Source organism: Belonocnema kinseyi, chromosome 8 (assembly GCF_010883055.1).
Source record: "Belonocnema kinseyi isolate 2016_QV_RU_SX_M_011 chromosome 8, B_treatae_v1, whole genome shotgun sequence".
In the NCBI taxonomy this organism is placed as follows: Eukaryota; Metazoa; Arthropoda; class Insecta; order Hymenoptera; family Cynipidae; genus Belonocnema; species Belonocnema kinseyi.
The window spans coordinates 82,982,681-83,000,942 of record NC_046664.1 but is presented as its reverse complement, the minus strand read 5'-3'; the positions used below and the strand labels follow the sequence as shown (position 1 = coordinate 83,000,942).

At 21.5% G+C, this 18,262-nt stretch overlaps 1 protein-coding gene across 2 annotated transcripts in view; it reads right to left on the bottom strand.

Moving 5' to 3' along the window:
• Positions 1–2,174: 2,174 nt before the first annotated feature.
• The window catches only part of LOC117177970 (CD63 antigen-like), a 48,985-nt gene continuing 32,897 nt past the window's right edge, over positions 2,175–18,262 (bottom strand). For both annotated transcript variants that reach the window (XM_033369124.1, XM_033369125.1), the window contains exons 2-5: positions 14,351–14,545; positions 8,678–8,854; positions 4,982–5,206; positions 2,175–2,281 (exon numbers count right to left, since the gene is read on the bottom strand). In XM_033369124.1, coding sequence (XP_033225015.1) covers positions 2,207–2,281; positions 4,982–5,206; positions 8,678–8,854; positions 14,351–14,545 — 672 coding nt within the window. In that variant the 3' untranslated portion in view covers positions 2,175–2,206. The remainder of the gene's footprint in view (positions 2,282–4,981; positions 5,207–8,677; positions 8,855–14,350; positions 14,546–18,262) is intronic.

Below are 18,262 nucleotides of genomic sequence, written 5' to 3'. Positions count from 1 at the left end.
ATATGTCCAAATTTTGCTAAAATTTTGAAAAATTAGAAAAAATTGCCCTTAAATTTTTTAGATTCTTTTATTACAATTTTCGAAATCTTTAAATTTATTTAAAAAGTCCGTAAACATGATAAATTTGTTTAAGGAAATCTTAAGAAATTTCTTTTATTATTTCGAAACCTATACAAATCTTTAAAATTTTACTTTGAAATCTTAAAAAAATGTACATTTTGTTTAAAATTTTTGGAAATCTTATTTAATTTTAAACTGTTTTGTAAACATTTTTAAACCTTCTAAAAATTTTTTTTAACTATTCCAATTTTTCTTAAAATGTTTAAAACATACTCCGAAATTAATAAATTTGCCTTAAAATCTTCTATATATTTTTTAATCACTTTAATATTTAAAATATTTTAAAATTAATTTTTAAAAAATAATTATTTTCAATATTCCCACAAATCTTACGACACTTTTCCCATTATTTTGAATACTTTCAAAAATTTTAATATTTTCTAATTTTAAATTATTTTTGAATTATTTTGAGAACTTCTGAGTATTTTTTTTTAATTATTACAATTTTTCCTAAAATGTTGAAAAAAGTGCCAAAATCCTCCACATATATATTTTATTTTTAATAATTTTAATTTAAAAAACAATTGAAAATTAATTTTAAAAATTTTTTTCAATATTCCCGTCAATCTTAAGAATTTTTTTTATATCAAAACCTATTAAAATCTTTAAAAACCTATAAAATTTCAAAAGAAGTTTTTAGAAGTTTTCAAAATATTTCAAAAATAATTTAAAATTAATTTTAAAAAATAATCATTTTCAATATTCCCATGAATTTTAAGAAATATTTTTCATTGTTTTAAAACCTTTCAAAATCTCTAAAAGCTTCAAAATTTTACTTCGAAATCTTTTTTAAAAATCTACACTTTTTTTACACTTATTTTTGAAACATTTTGGAAATTTCAAATGATTTTTTTTAATTATTCCAATATTTTCTCAAATGTTGAAAAAATTCTCAAAAATAAACAAAATATATAAATAAACAAAAATAATGATTTTCAATATTCTCATCAATCTTAAGAAATTTTATTTTGAAACATTAAAAAATCTACATTTTGTTTAAATATTTTCTAACTTTAAATTATTTTTGAAACATTTTCAAAACTGCTAAGTATTTTTAAAAATCATTTCAATTTTTCATCATTTTGAATTCTTTCAAAATCTTTAAAAGTATCGAAATCTTAAAAAATCTACATTTTATTAAAAATGTTTTGAAATCTCTTACATTTCAAATAATTAAAAAAAAATTATTTTTTAAACTTCTAAATAAAAATTCAGTTTTTTTTTTAACTTTTCTAAACTGATTAAAAAAAAACTTATAAATCGATAAAAAAAAAAACAAAAAAAAAGTCTGTAACTTAACGCAATACTGGTTGTAGGCAATGATCCAGGTCGCTTCGGAAAAATAATTTTATTAATGCGTACAAAGGTTTTTTTAAAAATAAATTTAAACATTTCAAAAGTTACGAGGTATGTGCAAGACATGAAAAAAAGTTATAGGCACTCTTTAAACTACTTTCGATAATATATAAATGTATACATCTTATTTGCTAACACTGTTATAACAAAAATTTGCAATTCCCGCTCGCGAGATTTTTTTTCTTTCTTTTCTCAATATGTAATTCTCTGAACGGCACGATTAAAAATTTATTTTTGAAAAAAAGTTGAACCGAGTTTTGTGCGCAGCACAATCTTCCGTCTATGATTACGAATTTTTGTACATTGGACACGAGATTATGAGCCGCAATTCCAAAATTGCAGGGATCCCGCAAAAAATAAAAAATTTGCGGTTTTCCTCAACCGAAAATTCGAAAAAAAGAAAATTTCTTTTTTTTTTGTCAGGAAAATCTAAAGCGACTCTCGTTGGATGGATGGATTTTCACTTTTCGGCGGTTAACAGGTACATGTTTTACAAAAATCAAAAGGCACAGAAATGTCGTCTTTTTTTTTCTGTCATCAAGATGGAAATTTTTCTTTCCAAGTTCAATCGATTACTCTTAATGTCAATAATTCTATGGTCTTCTGAAATAGAGGTCTCTGAGATGACGAGTGATTTTAAATGTAGACGGATTCGCCTGGTAAATATTTTTTCTCAATAGAAAATTAACTCTAGTTTATTGTTTTTTTTTCGTTTTTTTTTTTTTTTTTGTTAAACTCTGTAGCCTCTGCGTTCATCGTTGCGTATCGCGTTGGCTAAACACAATGAGAAGATGATTCCCAGCAGCTAAAAAAAATTAAATGACCCATTAGTAGATTGGTTTGAATTTGGGAAATTAAAATTAAAATTGAGTGTTTAGAGCGAAAAAAAGGTCTAAACGGGGGAGAGATTAAACAATATTTTAATAAAAAAATTAAATAATGTTAAAATATTGATTGAGAATTTATTTCCTGACCCGGAATTTTACAAATTTTTAGAAGAAAAATCTCTCCAAGTTCGATTTTAACAGTTTTTAAAATAATTAGTTGTATTTGTAATTTTTTCAATTATATCATTTAGTGTAGAATGCGTAATTCTAAGATCTTTTACTTTTAAAATTCTTCATTTTAGATATTTATTTTTAAGCCTATATTTTCAATGCAAAACCTTTTTAAATGGTAATTTGGAAAATCATTTAATTTTCCCAGAAATCTTAAGAAAAATTTGTTGTAATGTTTCAGAATACATATTTTTAAAATCTACATTTTGTTTAGAATATTAAAATTTTTTTTTCTAATTTAAAATTATTTCTGAAATATTTTAAGAACTTCTGAGTATTTTTTAAAATTATTTCAATTTTTCCTAAAATGTTGAAATTTTTCCAAAATTAAAAAATTTCTCTGAAAATCTTCCATATATATATTGTGTAAATAATTTTAATTTTTAAAGTAATTTAAAATTAATAAAACAAAAAATAATTATCAATATTCCCGTATCAAGTTTAAAAAATTTTGTTGAAGCTTTTAAAAATTTTAAATTATTTGAGAACTTCTGAGTATTTTTTAAAAATTATTCCAATTTTTCCTAGAATGTAGAAAAAACTCTCCAAAATTAAGAATTTTCTTTTAAAATCTTCCATACATATATATTCTTTATTTTTAACAATTTTAATTAAAAAAATAATTTAAGATTTATTCAAAAAATAATAATTTTCCATATTCCCATCAATCTCAAGAAATTTTTTTATTATTTCATAACCTATTAAAATCTTTAAAAGCTTAAAAATTTTATTTTGAAATCTTAAAAAATCTACATTTTGTTTAAAATTTGTTTAAAATTTTTATAATTTTAAATTATTTTTGAAATGATTTGAGAACTCCTGAGTACTTTTTTTAAAGTTATTCCAATTTTTCCTAGAATGAAGAAAAAATTCCTCAAAATTAAGAATATTCTTTTAAAATATTCTATACATATATTTTATTTTAACAATTTTAATTTAAAAAATAATTTAGAATGAATAAAAAAAATAATAATTTTCAATATTCCCATCAATCTCAAGAAATTTTTTTATTATTTCGAAAGCTATTATTAAAATCTTTAAAAGCTTAAAAAGTTTAAAATGTTGAAAAAATTCTCCATAATTAAGAAATTTGTCTTAAAATATATAGTATTAAAATTTTGAACAAATAAGTTGAATTATTATACAAATACTGAACCTTTCTACCTACAAAGATGAAATTTCAAAAGAAAAAGAATTAAATTTTAAGCAAAAACAATTGTATTTTTAACAACAAAATACATTCTTATCAAAAAATATAATAATTGATCATTTAACTGAAAAAAGACAAATTTTCAAAAAAATAATAAAATTTTCATACATTTTCAAAGAAAAAAAAACATTAAACTTCAACCAAAAAAAAATTAATTTTCCACAAAATAATTAAATATTTAACCAAAGAGATGAATTTTCAACCTGCAGAATAAATTTTTAATAGAATAATTCAACTTTGAAACCAAAAAATGATAATTTTGATTTTAAAAATAATTTAAATTAATAAAAAACAAATCATTTTCAATATTCCCATCAATCTTAAGAAATTATCTTCGTTACTTTTAAAACTTCAAAATCTTTAAAAGCTTCACAATTTTACTTCGAAATTTTGAGGTCTACATTTTGTTTAAAATTTTTTGAAATATCTGACATTTTAAATTATTTTAAACATTTTTTAAAAACTTTAAAATCTTTTTGAATAGTCAAAATTTTCCTAAAATGTTGAAAAAATGCTCCAAATTATTATTTTAAAAAATGGCTTTAAAAACTTTCGAAACGAAAAATTCAGTAATTGATATTTTAACCAAAGAAAACGACTTTTCAGCTGAGAAAGATTTTTCAATCAAGAGAGAAACAAAATTGCAAAAAAAAAGTACTGAATTTTCAATATAAAATATAAATTTTCCATCAAGGAGATTAATTTCGTGCTAAAAAAATATTCAGTTAATAAATTAATTTAAAAAACAAAAAAAACGAATTTTCAACCAAATATCTTATTCTTAAATTCTCAGTAAAAAAAAACGTATTTTCTAACAAAACAGAAAAAACAATTATCAACAAAACAGCTTATTTTTTAACCGAAAAAATTAATTTTTAATAAAACAGTTTAATTTTGAACCAAGCAATTGAATTGTCATTCCAAAAAAAAACGATTAATTTTTATCGAAAAATGTAGAAATTGATTTTACAATTCTTGAAATTGAAAATGTACGCCTAAAAATAAAAACAGAAAACTTTTTCAAGTAAAATAATTTCGAATTACGCATTGTAAACTGAATAATAGCATAATAAAAAAATATAACAATTCAGCTGATTATTTAAAATAAAAATGTTTTTGAAAACGAAATTTGGATTTTTCTTGTAAAAATATTGTCAAAAAAAATTAATGCACTATTATTTCCTGGTTTTTTCCGGTACAGGGGCCAAAATTAAGTCGAAAAAAAATGTCTATTTACCTCGACAACAGCGACACCAATAGCGACACCTGCCAAAGTTTTCAGAGCTTTTTCAAACATATGTGCAACCTTTACTCCACATCCTTCACTGAAAACTTTGTGTTCTCCTTGTCCATAAGGATCACAGGCCACATCTGTTGGGTTATTGCAACAAGTTGAGGGAATACTGGTGTTTCTGGCGAACTGGTTGTAGTCCCTTGGTGAGTCAGCGCCACAGCAATGCAACTAAAGTTAAAATCATAAAACTTCAGTCAAAATATGCTCCCCTCCCCGCCTTCATGCCAGGCTGTCTACTAAAATTCTAGAAAAGAAAATCCCTGACAATTCCAGGGTTTTTTCCAGCTATAATTTTTCATAGTACTTTATCTGCACATATTCCGGTACTAAATAGTTAAATTTCGACTAAAAAATATTAATTTCCAACTAAATTGTTGAATTTTTAACTTTAAAAAAAGATCATTTTTCGAAATAAAATGAAACAGTTCAATTTTTAAACAAAAAGATAAATTTTTAAACCAGATAATAAATTTTCTACCAATAATACAAATTTCAATAATAAAATTTAATTTCAACAAAACAAAAACGATTTTTCAACAAAATAGTTCAATGTTCAATCAGTGATGAATTTTTAACAACAAAAAAAGGAATTTTTAACAAAATGGTTGAATTTCGAATCAAAATGATGAATTTTCAACTAAAATTAGAAATCTTTTACTAATATAGTTCAACTTTCAACCAAAAAGATAAATTTTCTAAACAAGAAGATAAACTTATACCAAAAAAGATGAATTTTTTAAATAATAGAGACAAATTGTCAATTATATAAATAAGTAAATATATAATAGTAAAACATTCGATCGAAATCAATCCAAATAATGAATTTTCAATCGAAATGATAAATTTTGAACTAAAACATCAATTTTCGAGCAAAAATGGAATAGTACAATTTTTAGATAAGAAAAAATTAATTTTCAAGAAAACAAAACAACATTATTTTTAACAAAATAGTTTAAATTTCATTGGAAATGATGAAATTTCAATCGAAATGCTAAATTTTGAACTAAAACATCAATTTTTTATCAAAAATGGAATAGTAAAATTATTAGATTAGAAAAAATTAATTTTGAACAAAACAAAACAAAAAAAAATAATTTTGTACAAAATAGTTTAAATTTACCATCAAAATGATGAATTTTTAACTAAAACAACAATTTTTGATAAAAAATGGAATATTACCATTTTTAGATTAGAAAAAATTAATTTTCAACAAAACAAAACAAAAATAATTTTTAACAAAATAGTTTAAATTTACAATCAAAATTATGAATTTTCAATCGAAATGATGAATTTTGAACTAAAACACCAATTTTCGATCAAAATGGAGTAAAATTTTTTTTTAACAAAATAATTTAATTTTCATTCCAAATGATGAAATTTCAATCGAAATGCTAAATTTTGAAATAAAACATCAATTTTTGATCAAAAATGGAATAGTAAAATTTTTAGATAAGAAAATATTAATTTTCAACAAAACAAAACAAAAATAATTTTGAACAAAATAGTTTAAATCTACAATCAAAATGATAAATTTTGAACTAAAACATCAATTTTCAATAAAAAATGGAATAGTAAAATTTTTAGAAAAGAAAAAATTTATTTTCAACAAAAAAAAAATTAAGAAAATAATTTTTAACAAAATAGTTCAATTTTCATTCAGTGATGAAATGTCAATCGAAATGCCAAATTTTGAACTAAAACATCAATTTTCGATCAAAAATGGAATAGTAAAATTTTTAGAAAAGAAAAAATTTATTTTCAACAAAAAAAAAATTAAGAAAATAATTTTTAACAAAATAATTTAATTTTCATTCAAAATGATGAAATTTCAATCGAAATGCTAAATTTTGAACTAACACATCACTTTTCGATCAAAAATAGAATAGTACAATTTTTAGATTAGAAAAAATTAATTGTCAACAAAACAAAACGAACAAAATAATTTTGTACAAAATAGTTTAATTTTACAATGAAAATGATGAATTTTCAATCGAAAGGATGAATTTTGAACTAAAACATCAATTTTCGACCAAAAATGGAACAGTCAAATTTTTGGAAAAGAAAAACTTTATTTTCAACAAAAAAAATCATTTTTAACAAAATAATTTAATTTTCGTTCAAAATGATGAAATTTCAATCGAAATGATGAATTTTGAACTAAAACATCAATTTTCGATATACAATGGAATAGTAGTTAAATTTTCAGATAAGAAAAATTAGTTTTCATTCAAAATGATGAATTTTCAATCGAAATGATGAATTTTAAACTAAAACATCAATTTTCGACCAAAAATGGAACAGTAAAATTTTTAGAAAAGAAAAAATTTATTTTCAACAAAACAAAACAAAAATAATGTTTAAAAAAATAGTTTAACTTTACGATCAAAATGATGAATTTTTAAATCGAAATGCTAAATTTTGAACTAAAACGCCAATTTTTTTATCAAAAATGGAATATTACAATTTTTAGATTAGAAAAAATCAATTTTCAACGAAACAAAAAAATTTGTTTTAACAAAATAGTTTAATTTTACAATCAAAATGATGAATTTTTAATCGAAATGATGAATTTTGAACTAAAACACCAATTTTCGACCAAAAATGGAGCAGTAAAATTCTTAAATAAGAAAAAATTAATTTTCAACGAAAAAAAATTTTTTTTTAACAAAATAATTTAATTTTCATTCCAAATGATGAAATTTCAATCGAAATGCTAAATTTTGTAATAAAACATCAATTTTTGATCAAAAATCGAATAGTACAATTTTTATATATAAAAAAATTAATTTTCAACAAAACAAATTTTTTTTAACAAAATAGTTTAATTTTACAATCGAAATGATGAATTTTTGATCGAAATGATGAATTTTGAACTAAAACATCAATTTTCGACCAAAAATGGAACAGTAAAATTTTTAGAAAAGAAAAAATTTATTTTCAACAAAACAAAACAAAAATAATGTTTAAAGAAATAGTTTAACTTTACAATCAAAATGATGAAATTTCAATCGAAATGCTAAATTTTGAACTAAAACATAAATTTTCGATCAAAAAGGAAATTGTAAAATTTTCAGGAAAAAAAATTAATTTTCAACAAAAAACATTTTTTAACCAAATTTAATTTTCAATCAAAATTATGAATTTTCAACTAAAATTAGAAATATTTAAATAATGAATTTTGAACTAAAACACCAAATTTCGATCAACAATGGAATAGTAGTTAAATTTTCAGATAAGAAAAAATTAGTTTTTAACGAAAAAAACCCATTTTTAACAAAATAGTTTAATTTTCAAACAAAAAGACGAAATTTGTAACTAACAGAGACAAATTGCCTTTCAACAAGAAAATAATTTTTAAAAAAAAAGTAAGAAGAATTAATAATGAAGATTATTTTTCTGCCAAAAAAGCGAAATTTTTAACCAGATACATGCATTTTTAACTGGAATCTTAAAATTTTGAGTAGAAAAAAAAATTAATTTTTGACAAAAGAAGACGAATAGTCAATAAAGAACATGAATTTACAACTAAACAGTTTAATTTTCAACTTAAAAAAATTAATGGCCGCGATTTTTGAAAAAAAATAGGAAAAAAATGGAAATCATACACTTGATTTCAATATTAAATTCTATTATACTTACCACAGATTGAATACTATCAACGATATTCTTTGAGACATTACTGGATTCATCATAATACTTCATAAAGACATCATTTCTGTATGTGTTCTGAATCTTGTTACTATCTATCTTTTGCATGTAAGCGTAGACTGCAATGGCCACTTGGATGATGAGAATGGCGAGCAAAAATACTGCGAACTGAAAGATATTTTTTTTTTAGGTACTTATTTTCCAGATAATATTATTTTATAATATTTATGAACTAAAATGTTTCATTTCTTCAACAAATTTAGAATATTCTTTACAACCCCATCAACATTTTTTTAAATTCCTAAAAATCATTAGAATCTTTAGAAATACCTTGACATTTTTTTCAACTCTTGAAAATGCCTCGGAATGTTTTAAAAAATAAAATATTTCAAATTCTTTGAAATCTCATGAAATTACTCTTCTCTTTAAATGATTGAAATTAATTAAAAATTCCTTGGAACCTTTTAAAATTCCCTACATTATTTTTAATCCTTTAATTAAATTACTGGAATCAATATTGAAGATGCCTAGGAATCTCATAAAATTCCCTAGAGATTTTAATTAATCAAATAATCTTTGCATTTTTTTTTAATCCCTAAATAATTTCGAATCTTTCGCAATCGTTTGCATTAATTTAAAGATCTTGATAAAGCCTTAAAATGTTTTAAAATATATAAAATATTTAAAATTCTTATAAATCGCATTAAATTCCTGAAATCAATTGAAGATGCCTTGGAATCTTTAATTTTTTTTAATATATACATTATTTCCAATTAAGAAACCCTAAAATATTTCAGAATGATTTAATACTTGAAATTCTTTGAAATCGAAATAAATTGCTGAAATAAATTGAAGATGCCTTGGAATTTTATAAAATCCCTACAAAAATAAAAATATTTTTAAATACCATGAAACTCTAAAAGCGCCTTGAAAATGCCTTGGAATATTTTTAAGTGCCCTAAAATATTTTAAATCCTTTCAAATCCCTCCAAATCATTTAAACTGATGAAAAATTCTTTGAATTTTTTTTAAATCCATAAATTATTTCGAATCCTTCGCAATCGCTTAAAGTATTTTAAAGATCTTGAAAATGCTCTAGAATGTTTTAAATTGTATTAAATATTTAAAATTCTTTAAAATCGCATTTACTGCAATTTATTGAAGACGCCTTGGAATCTTATAAAATCCCTACAAAATTAAAAATATTTTTAAATACCCTAAAATATTTTAAGTCCTTTGAAATTCCTCCAAATGATTTGAATTAATCAGAAATTCTTTGGATTTTTTAAAAATCAATCAATCATTTTAAATTCTTCGCAATCGCTTGAAGTATTTTAAAGATCTTGAAAATGCCTTAGAATGTTGTAAAATATAAAATATTTCAAATTATTTGAAAATGAAGGATTTTTAAATCCCTCGTAAAGCTCGGGAAAATTTCTTGGAATTTTTAAAAAAGCTCTAAAATATTTCAAATCTATAGATTTGAAGTTATGGTTTTGACTCGATAAAATTCAATAGTAGAAGATATTTTCGTAGTTGAAACTCTTTTTAAAGTTCTTGAAACTTCCACGAAGTTTTAAAAAATGCCATAACATCTTTAAAATTCTTTTAAATTCCTTCAAATTATTTAAATCCATTGAAAATTTCGTTTGAAATTATTTAAAATCTTTGGAAATATCTTGATATATTTGAAAATCTGATGAAATGACCCAAATTCTTGTGAATAAATTCTTTGAGAACGATTAAAATATTATCAAATCACGAAAAATTACATGAAATCTGATATTTTCAGAAATCCTGGAGAATCGAGTGAAATATCTCTTAAAATAATTAATAAATGCGTTTCAAAATCTCTTAAAATAATTCAAATCCTCGGAAATCTCATAAAACTTCTTCGAATGTTTTAAAATATATAAATAAATATAATATAAATATCAAGAAAGATAATTACTACAAAAAAAAGTGAATTTCCTTTCCAAATATATGAATTTTCAAAAGACACTTGAATTTTCGAAGATGAATTTTCAAGCAAACAAAAATTAAGCTACAACCAAAAACAGTTGATATTTCAACAAAAACAAGTTTTTTCACAAAACACTTCAATTTTCAACTAGACTTGAATTTTCAAACCGACTATTAAATTTTTAACCAAATAGTTTTATTTCTAGTCTATAAAAATGAATTTTTAAGAGAAAATGTAATAGTTGATATTTCAATAAGAAATTGAAATTTCTACCAAAAGAGAAGAATCTTAAAACAAAAATACGAATTTGTAAACAAAAAAATTAATCTTCGACCAAAAAAAACGAATTTTCAACAAAATCCATCAAGTTTCAAACAAATAGTTGAATTTTCAATTAAGAAAGACACATTTTAATAAAAAATGAAGTGACTTAATTTTCAACGATAAAAAAACGAATTTTTAACAATAGAGTCAACTTTTCAACAAGAGATGAATTGTCAAACCGGAAAATCAAAATTTCAATACAAAGATTTTTCAGTAAAAAAAAAAAAAAATTCCAAATTGTTGAATATTCAAAAGCTAAAAAACGAATTTTCTGTAAGACACTTGAATTTTCAAAACGAAAATATGAATTTTCGGCAAAAAATTAATTTTTAACAAAAAATTAGGATGAATTAATAATTAATAAGATTAATTTACTGAAAAAATGCAATTTTTTAAAACTAAATATATGAATTTTCAACCGGAATAGTTGAATTTTGAGTTAAAAAAAATTAATTAAAAACGAAATTAATTTCCAAAATATTTTAAAATCCCTTGAAATCATTGAAATCCTCGTAAAACTTATAAAATCACTTGGAAACTTTTAAACTATTACAAAATCCAATAGGTCCTATAAAATTGTTCACTATCTTCCAAAATTCAGACAATCGTTTAAAACCCTATGAAAATTTTTTTGTAAATTTCTAAAAATCTTTTAAATCTTTGGAAATTCCTTAAAATTCTTGAACTCTTTTGAAAATACTCTAAAATACCATAAAATCTTTTAAATCCTTTTAAATTATTCAAATATATTTGAAACTCTTTGGAATATTTCAAAATATCCTAAGAAATTTTATAAGATCCTTCAATTCTTGTGCATAATTTTTTTGAAACCTATTAAAATATTATAAAACCTTATAAGTTCTATAAAATTGGTTGCATATATGGAACGATTTTCGAAAGATAAATTTTCAGAAATTTTCTGAAATTATTTAAAATCCCAAAAATTATTTTTAAATCACTAAAAACCATTCAAATCTTTAAAAATTCTTGGAAAATATAGAAATCTCTTAAAAATTCCTTGGAATCTTTTAAAATACCCAAAAATAATTTAAATCCTTTGAAATCTTTTTAAATGGTCTAAAAATTTCATGCAAGTCTTTAAATGCTGTACAATCTGTAAAATGCTTTCAAATTATTTAAATTTATTCAAAACAAATCCTTAAATTTTTTTTTAATATTCTAGAAGCTTGGAATTTATTTAAAACCCTTTTTTATTTTTTTTTAACTCTTTTAAAATATTATATAATCTTATAGGTCCTATAAAATTGATGAAATATCTTCCGAAATTTTATGAAATTATTCAAAACCCCATTAAAATTTTTTGAAATCACTAAAAACCGTTCAAATCTTTAGACATTCTTTGTAAATATATAAATCTCTTAAAATTTCTTGGAATCTTTTAAAATACCCAGAAATATTTGCAATCCTTTGCAATATTTTTATATCGCTTAACAATTTCATGGAATTTTTTTTTATTGCCGTAAAATCATCGAAATGGTTTCAAATGATTGAAATGTATTCAAAACTCCTTGAAATTTTTGAAATATTCTAGAAGCTTTGAAATTATTTAAAATATTGGAAAATATCTTGAAATATTGTAAAATCTGACAGAATTTCATGAAATCCCCCAATTCTTGTTAATAATTTTTTTAAATCCATTAAAATATTGTAAACTCTTATCAAAAATTATAAAATCTTATAGGTCCTTGAAAATGCTTTGGAATCTTTTAAAATACTCAAAAATACTTTAAGATCTTTTTATATTGCTTAAAAATTTCATGGGATTTCGTTAAAAGCCGTAAAATCTTTGAAATGCTTTCAAAATATTTAAATTTAATTAAAAAGTCGTTGAAATTTTCTTAAACATTCTAGAAGTTTTAAAATTCCTTAAAATCATGGGAAATATCTTGAAATATTTTTAAATCTATAAGAAATGTTATGAAATCCTTCAATTCTTATGACTACATTTCTTTTAAATCCATTAAAATATTATAAATTCAGAATTTTATAACATTATTTAAAACACCATGACTTTTTTTGAAATCACTAAAAAACCGTTTAATCTATAGAAATTCCTTGAAAATATATACATCTCTTGACAATTCCTTGGAAACTTTGTATATCGCTTAAGAATTTCATGGCCTTTTTTTGCCGTAAAATCTTTTAAATGCTGGAAATTTGTAAAAATATTCTAGAAGTTTAAAAATTCTTTAAAATCATGAAAAATACCTTGAAATATTTGTAAATCTAATTTTTTTTAAATCCATTAAATATTATAAAATTGAATAGATCCAGTAAAATTGTTGCAATATCTTTAGAAATTTTATGAAATTATTTAAAACTCCATGACTTATTTAGAAACCACTAAAAACCCGTTTAAATCCTTAGAAATTCCTTGAAAAGATATAAATCTCTTGAAAATGCCTTGGAAACTTTTTATACCGCTTAAGAATTTCATAGCATTTTTTTTAATACCGTAAAATCTTTAAAATGCTTTCAAATGATTTAAATCTATTAAAAACTCCTTGAACAATTTTTAAATCATGGGAAATACCTTGAAATATTTTTTAATCTATGAGAAATTTTATAAAATCCTTCAATAATCGTGGCTAATTTTTTTGAATTCCATTAAAATATTATAAACTCTTTTAAAACATTACAAAATCTTTAAAAATATTACCAAATCGTTAAGGTTCATATCTTTAAAATTTTCATTAAATTATTTTAAACGCCGTAATATTTGTTTAAATCACTCAAAATCATTTAAATCTTTAAAAATTCCTCGAAAAACACGTAAATCTCTTTAGAATATGTTGGAATCTTTTAAAATAACCTAAAATCTTTAAAATCACTTCAAAATATTTGAATATATTAAAAATTTCTCAATACCTTTTAAAATAACCTAAACTATTTTTAATCTTTTGAAATTGTTTAAAATCCCTTAAGACTTTGTAAAAATCTTGAAAATTTCTTAGAATTTTTCTAAATAACAAAGAATCTTTCAAATAAGTTGGAATATCTTCAAAAAATTACTTTAATCTATTAAATACTATGTTTAGGTTGGACAAACGTGAAGATCAATTTTGGATTACTAAATGTAAAGAATAAATTTTTATAATTAAATAATAATATTATAATATAATAAAACATTATATATAATATAATAATATTGGTCTAGAATCTAATTTTTTATTATTATTTATTTTTAAAAATTGTTTAAAAAAGTCAACATTAAAAAAAATTGATTCCAGACCATTAGACAAGAAGTTAATATGAAAATTATTTTAAAAAATCAGGTTCTTGAAAAAAAATGCACATAATAAATTGAAAAGTGAAGTTTAACTAAAATTTAAAAAATTTAAAATGTGAGTACTTACTGTGACGACCATGCAGTGACTATCCCGAATTGCACCACAGCATCCAAAGAAGGCGATGAGAAAGATTACGGCACCGATGACAATCAAGCCAATTGGAATGGCAGGTGGGATACCCTGATCTTTTAAAGCATCTGAGACGTCCTTAACTTGCAAGTGGAAAATCACCCCAACTGTGACAATTGCCAATCCACAAACCTGGCAAAAAATAGTACTTTCATTATCAGGGTGCCCGTTTTAATCGAAGAAAAAAATTCCCGGGTTTTTCCCGATTGGCAATCATTTTTCATGGTCAATGAAATTTAAAAAATCGAACCCCATTCTAAACATTCTTCTATTTAAAGTAATAAACAATAAACAACAAATTGAAGCATTCAAAGTGGAACTCTTGAATTTTAAACTTTTAAAATTGAATTTTAATAAATTTTTAATTAAAAACTTGTGTATTCAAATGCTTAAAAATGTACACGTACCAAATGGAAGATAGTAACACTTTTCAAATAAACAATGTTAAATGAAATGCAAATAAACTGCAAAATTTAGAACTTTTATCAATTATAGAGTTTTAAATTTAAATTATATATTATTCAGATTGAGTTCCAAAAATATAAATCCACGTTAACATTTTCAACAGTCTAAATTAAAGAATCAAGCAATGGACTATAAACATTTTCAGAATTATATTACTTTGAGTAATTTTAAGCTAGACATATTAAAAATGGAAAAATTATTTTTTTAACTTAACAGTTCTTAAATTAGAAGTTAAATTATTTTTATTTTAAATAGCCTAGGCATCTTTCAAAAGGTTTAGAAATTATTTTTAAATTTTTAAAAATCTAGAAGTGGTTTAAAATTTTTCGAAATTCAAAATCATTTTGGAATTTTTTCTTCGGAACTTTTAAATATATTTCAAAATTAATTGAATTTCTTCTATAACTTTGAGAAAATCCTGTAAATTAAAAAAAATTAAAGTTGAATTTATAAATAACAATAGAACATTTATTATTTGTAAAAATATTAGAGGAATTTTAAGAGATATTTAGAAGCTTTAAAAAGATTCGAATTAAATTTAGAACTTGAAATAATTTGAAATACTTACAACAGCCGAATTTAAAATAGAATTTAGATTTTTGCAAATTTCAAACAAAAAATTTAGAAATTTTTTGAGAATTGTGAAAGCCTACAAAAGAATAAACATTTTCTCATGATTATTAGGAAAATTGAAAAAGACTTTTCACTATGAAAAATTATTGTAAGAGAAATTTTAACAGATTTAAAAAATGATCAAAGAAATGGAAAATTTTAAGGATTTTTTTTTTTAATTTGCTGGATTTTTAAAAATTGGAGGAAAATGCCGATTAATTTAAAAATATTTTTAGAAGTTCTGAAAAAAATGTTAACACACTTCGTTTAAATCACTTGCAATAATTTCAAGTTTTTAGTTAATTTTGAATCTTTTCAAAAGTTCTACATATCTTTTAAAATTACTCAAATTTTTTCTACACATAATAAGTGTTTAATTGTTATTTATGTGTCAAAATTTAACAATTTCACTTATAAATTGAACACTTTTTAAGTAGTTTTCTTTTAAATATTTCATTTCAATTTACTCGTCTTAAAAAAACAGTGAAATATTGCCAAATATTAAATACTTATTCTTTTTCTACATTAAGGAATTTCAAATTGAATGGAATGAAAATTAAATAATTTAGACTCACAATATTTTTAATTTAATAATAACATTTAATTATGAATATATTATTGTGGATTTATTTTGAAGTTGAAAAAAGTAAAACGCACCTTTACATTAATAAATTTATTTATTAAATTTAATATAAAAAAATAATATAAAGGAATACTGAATTAAAAATATAGTATTGATAAATCATCAAAATTATTTTAAAATAAAATTATCGGAATAAATGATATATTAATGGCAATCCTTATCAATTTATTTATTTACATTTACAGTTGATAAAATAAAACTGTTTTTTATCAAAAAATTCAACTTCAAATGCTTTTAATTTTTAATTGTTTAAATCCTAAAAAGTACACTTTAATTATTTTAAAAACTGTTAAAATCGAAGTTGGGCAGATTTTTGTTCTGAAAATTCGTAAAATTCCCGGATTCCCGGTCCGACGGCCAGCCTGTTTTTTATTAAAAAATCTGCGATTTTAAAAACTTCTCATTTTTTTAACCTTTAAAACTGCATTTTAAAATTCTTTAAATTAAAATATATGCTTAAAAATTAAAAATCTAAAATGAAACATTTTTAAAGTGAAAGATTTTCGAATTAAACATTTTGAACTTTAATCATTTATAAAAATCACAATTTAGAAAATTATTTTAAAACGGTTGAAATAAAAGTTGGACAAAATTTTTAGAATAAAAAATTTGTAAAATTCCCGGTCGAAAAATAAATCCACTGTCATTTCCCGGTTTCCCCCGGTCCCTTAAAATTCCCGGTCATTTCCCGGCTCGCAAAAATTTTTCTCGGTCAATGAAATTAAAAAATTCGAACTCTAAAGCTAATCATTTTTGCCATTTGATGTAATAAAAAATGAGCTGCAAATCATTTTAAGCAATTTCCAGCTAAAAATTTTACAAATTGAAAACGATTATTATTTTTTTTTTATAAACTGAACACTTCTTAAATTAAAAGTTATATTATTTTCATTCTAAATGATTTGAAAATCCTTAGAAAAACTTCAAAGATTTATTTCAAAGACTTGAAACATCTACATCTTGCCTTACATTTATTCAAATTTTAAATTATTAAAAAATTTTTTTTCAGAACTTTTAAACATCTTTTAAAATGATTTGAATTCTTCCTAATTTTTGTTTTGAAATCCTGCAAAAATAAAAATATTCATATTTGACAATTTTGGAAATCTTTTTATATTATTTTTAATATTCTCTTTAAATTAAATTTTCAAAATCAAAAGTCATTTTCAATTTTTCCAGGAATCTTAAGAAAATGTTTTTTATTCTCTTGAAGCCTTTCATAATTCTTAAAAAGCTTCTAAATTTGTTGTTCGAAATCTGAAAAAATCTATATCTTGTTATAAAATATTTGAAATCATTTCAAATTTTAAATTAATTAAAAATCTTTCCAGACCTTCTAAATATAACAAAGTTTAGTTTTTTATTTAGTTCTGAATATTTTATTTATAATTACTGATTTTACATGAAAAATCAAATATTTTTAAATATTAAGCAATTGTTATTTTTCTTAATAAAAACATTTCAAAGTTTTAAATTTGAGACTAAAACAATATTTTAAATTCAATAAAAGCCATTGGACTCTAAATATATTATTTTTAATTCATTTAAAAACTGGAAAAAGTCTTTTTCATTGTTGCAGTTTAATTTTTAACGTTAAAATCTGGAATTTCTTCAATTTTGACCTGTTTCTGAATATTCTTGTAAAATCAAACATTTTTCACTTATTAATCCTTAATGTATAGTTCAATTTTAAAAATCACTGTAAATTATATTCACATTTCATCTCAAACGCTTATAATTTTAAAGTCTTTAACACTGCATTTTAAAATTCTTTAAATGAAAAATGTACATTTAAAAATAAAAATACAAAATTGAAAATTTTTTAAGTGAAAGCTTTTCGAATTACGCATTGTAAACTGAACGATATCATAATTAAAAATGATAAAAATTCAATTCGTTATTAAACAAATTTCAGAAATCAAACTTTGACAGATTTTTTGTTCTAAAAATTTGCATTAATTTTTGAAATTCTTGTTTGAAAATTCTTCTCTTCTGGCCAAAATTTTAATTAATTTCTTGAAAAATCAACAATTTTGTATAAAATTCTACTTTGGTAATTTTTCTTTGTTAAAAATTCAACTGATCGATTGAAATTTATTCTTTTTTATTTTATTTTATTTCATTTAGAA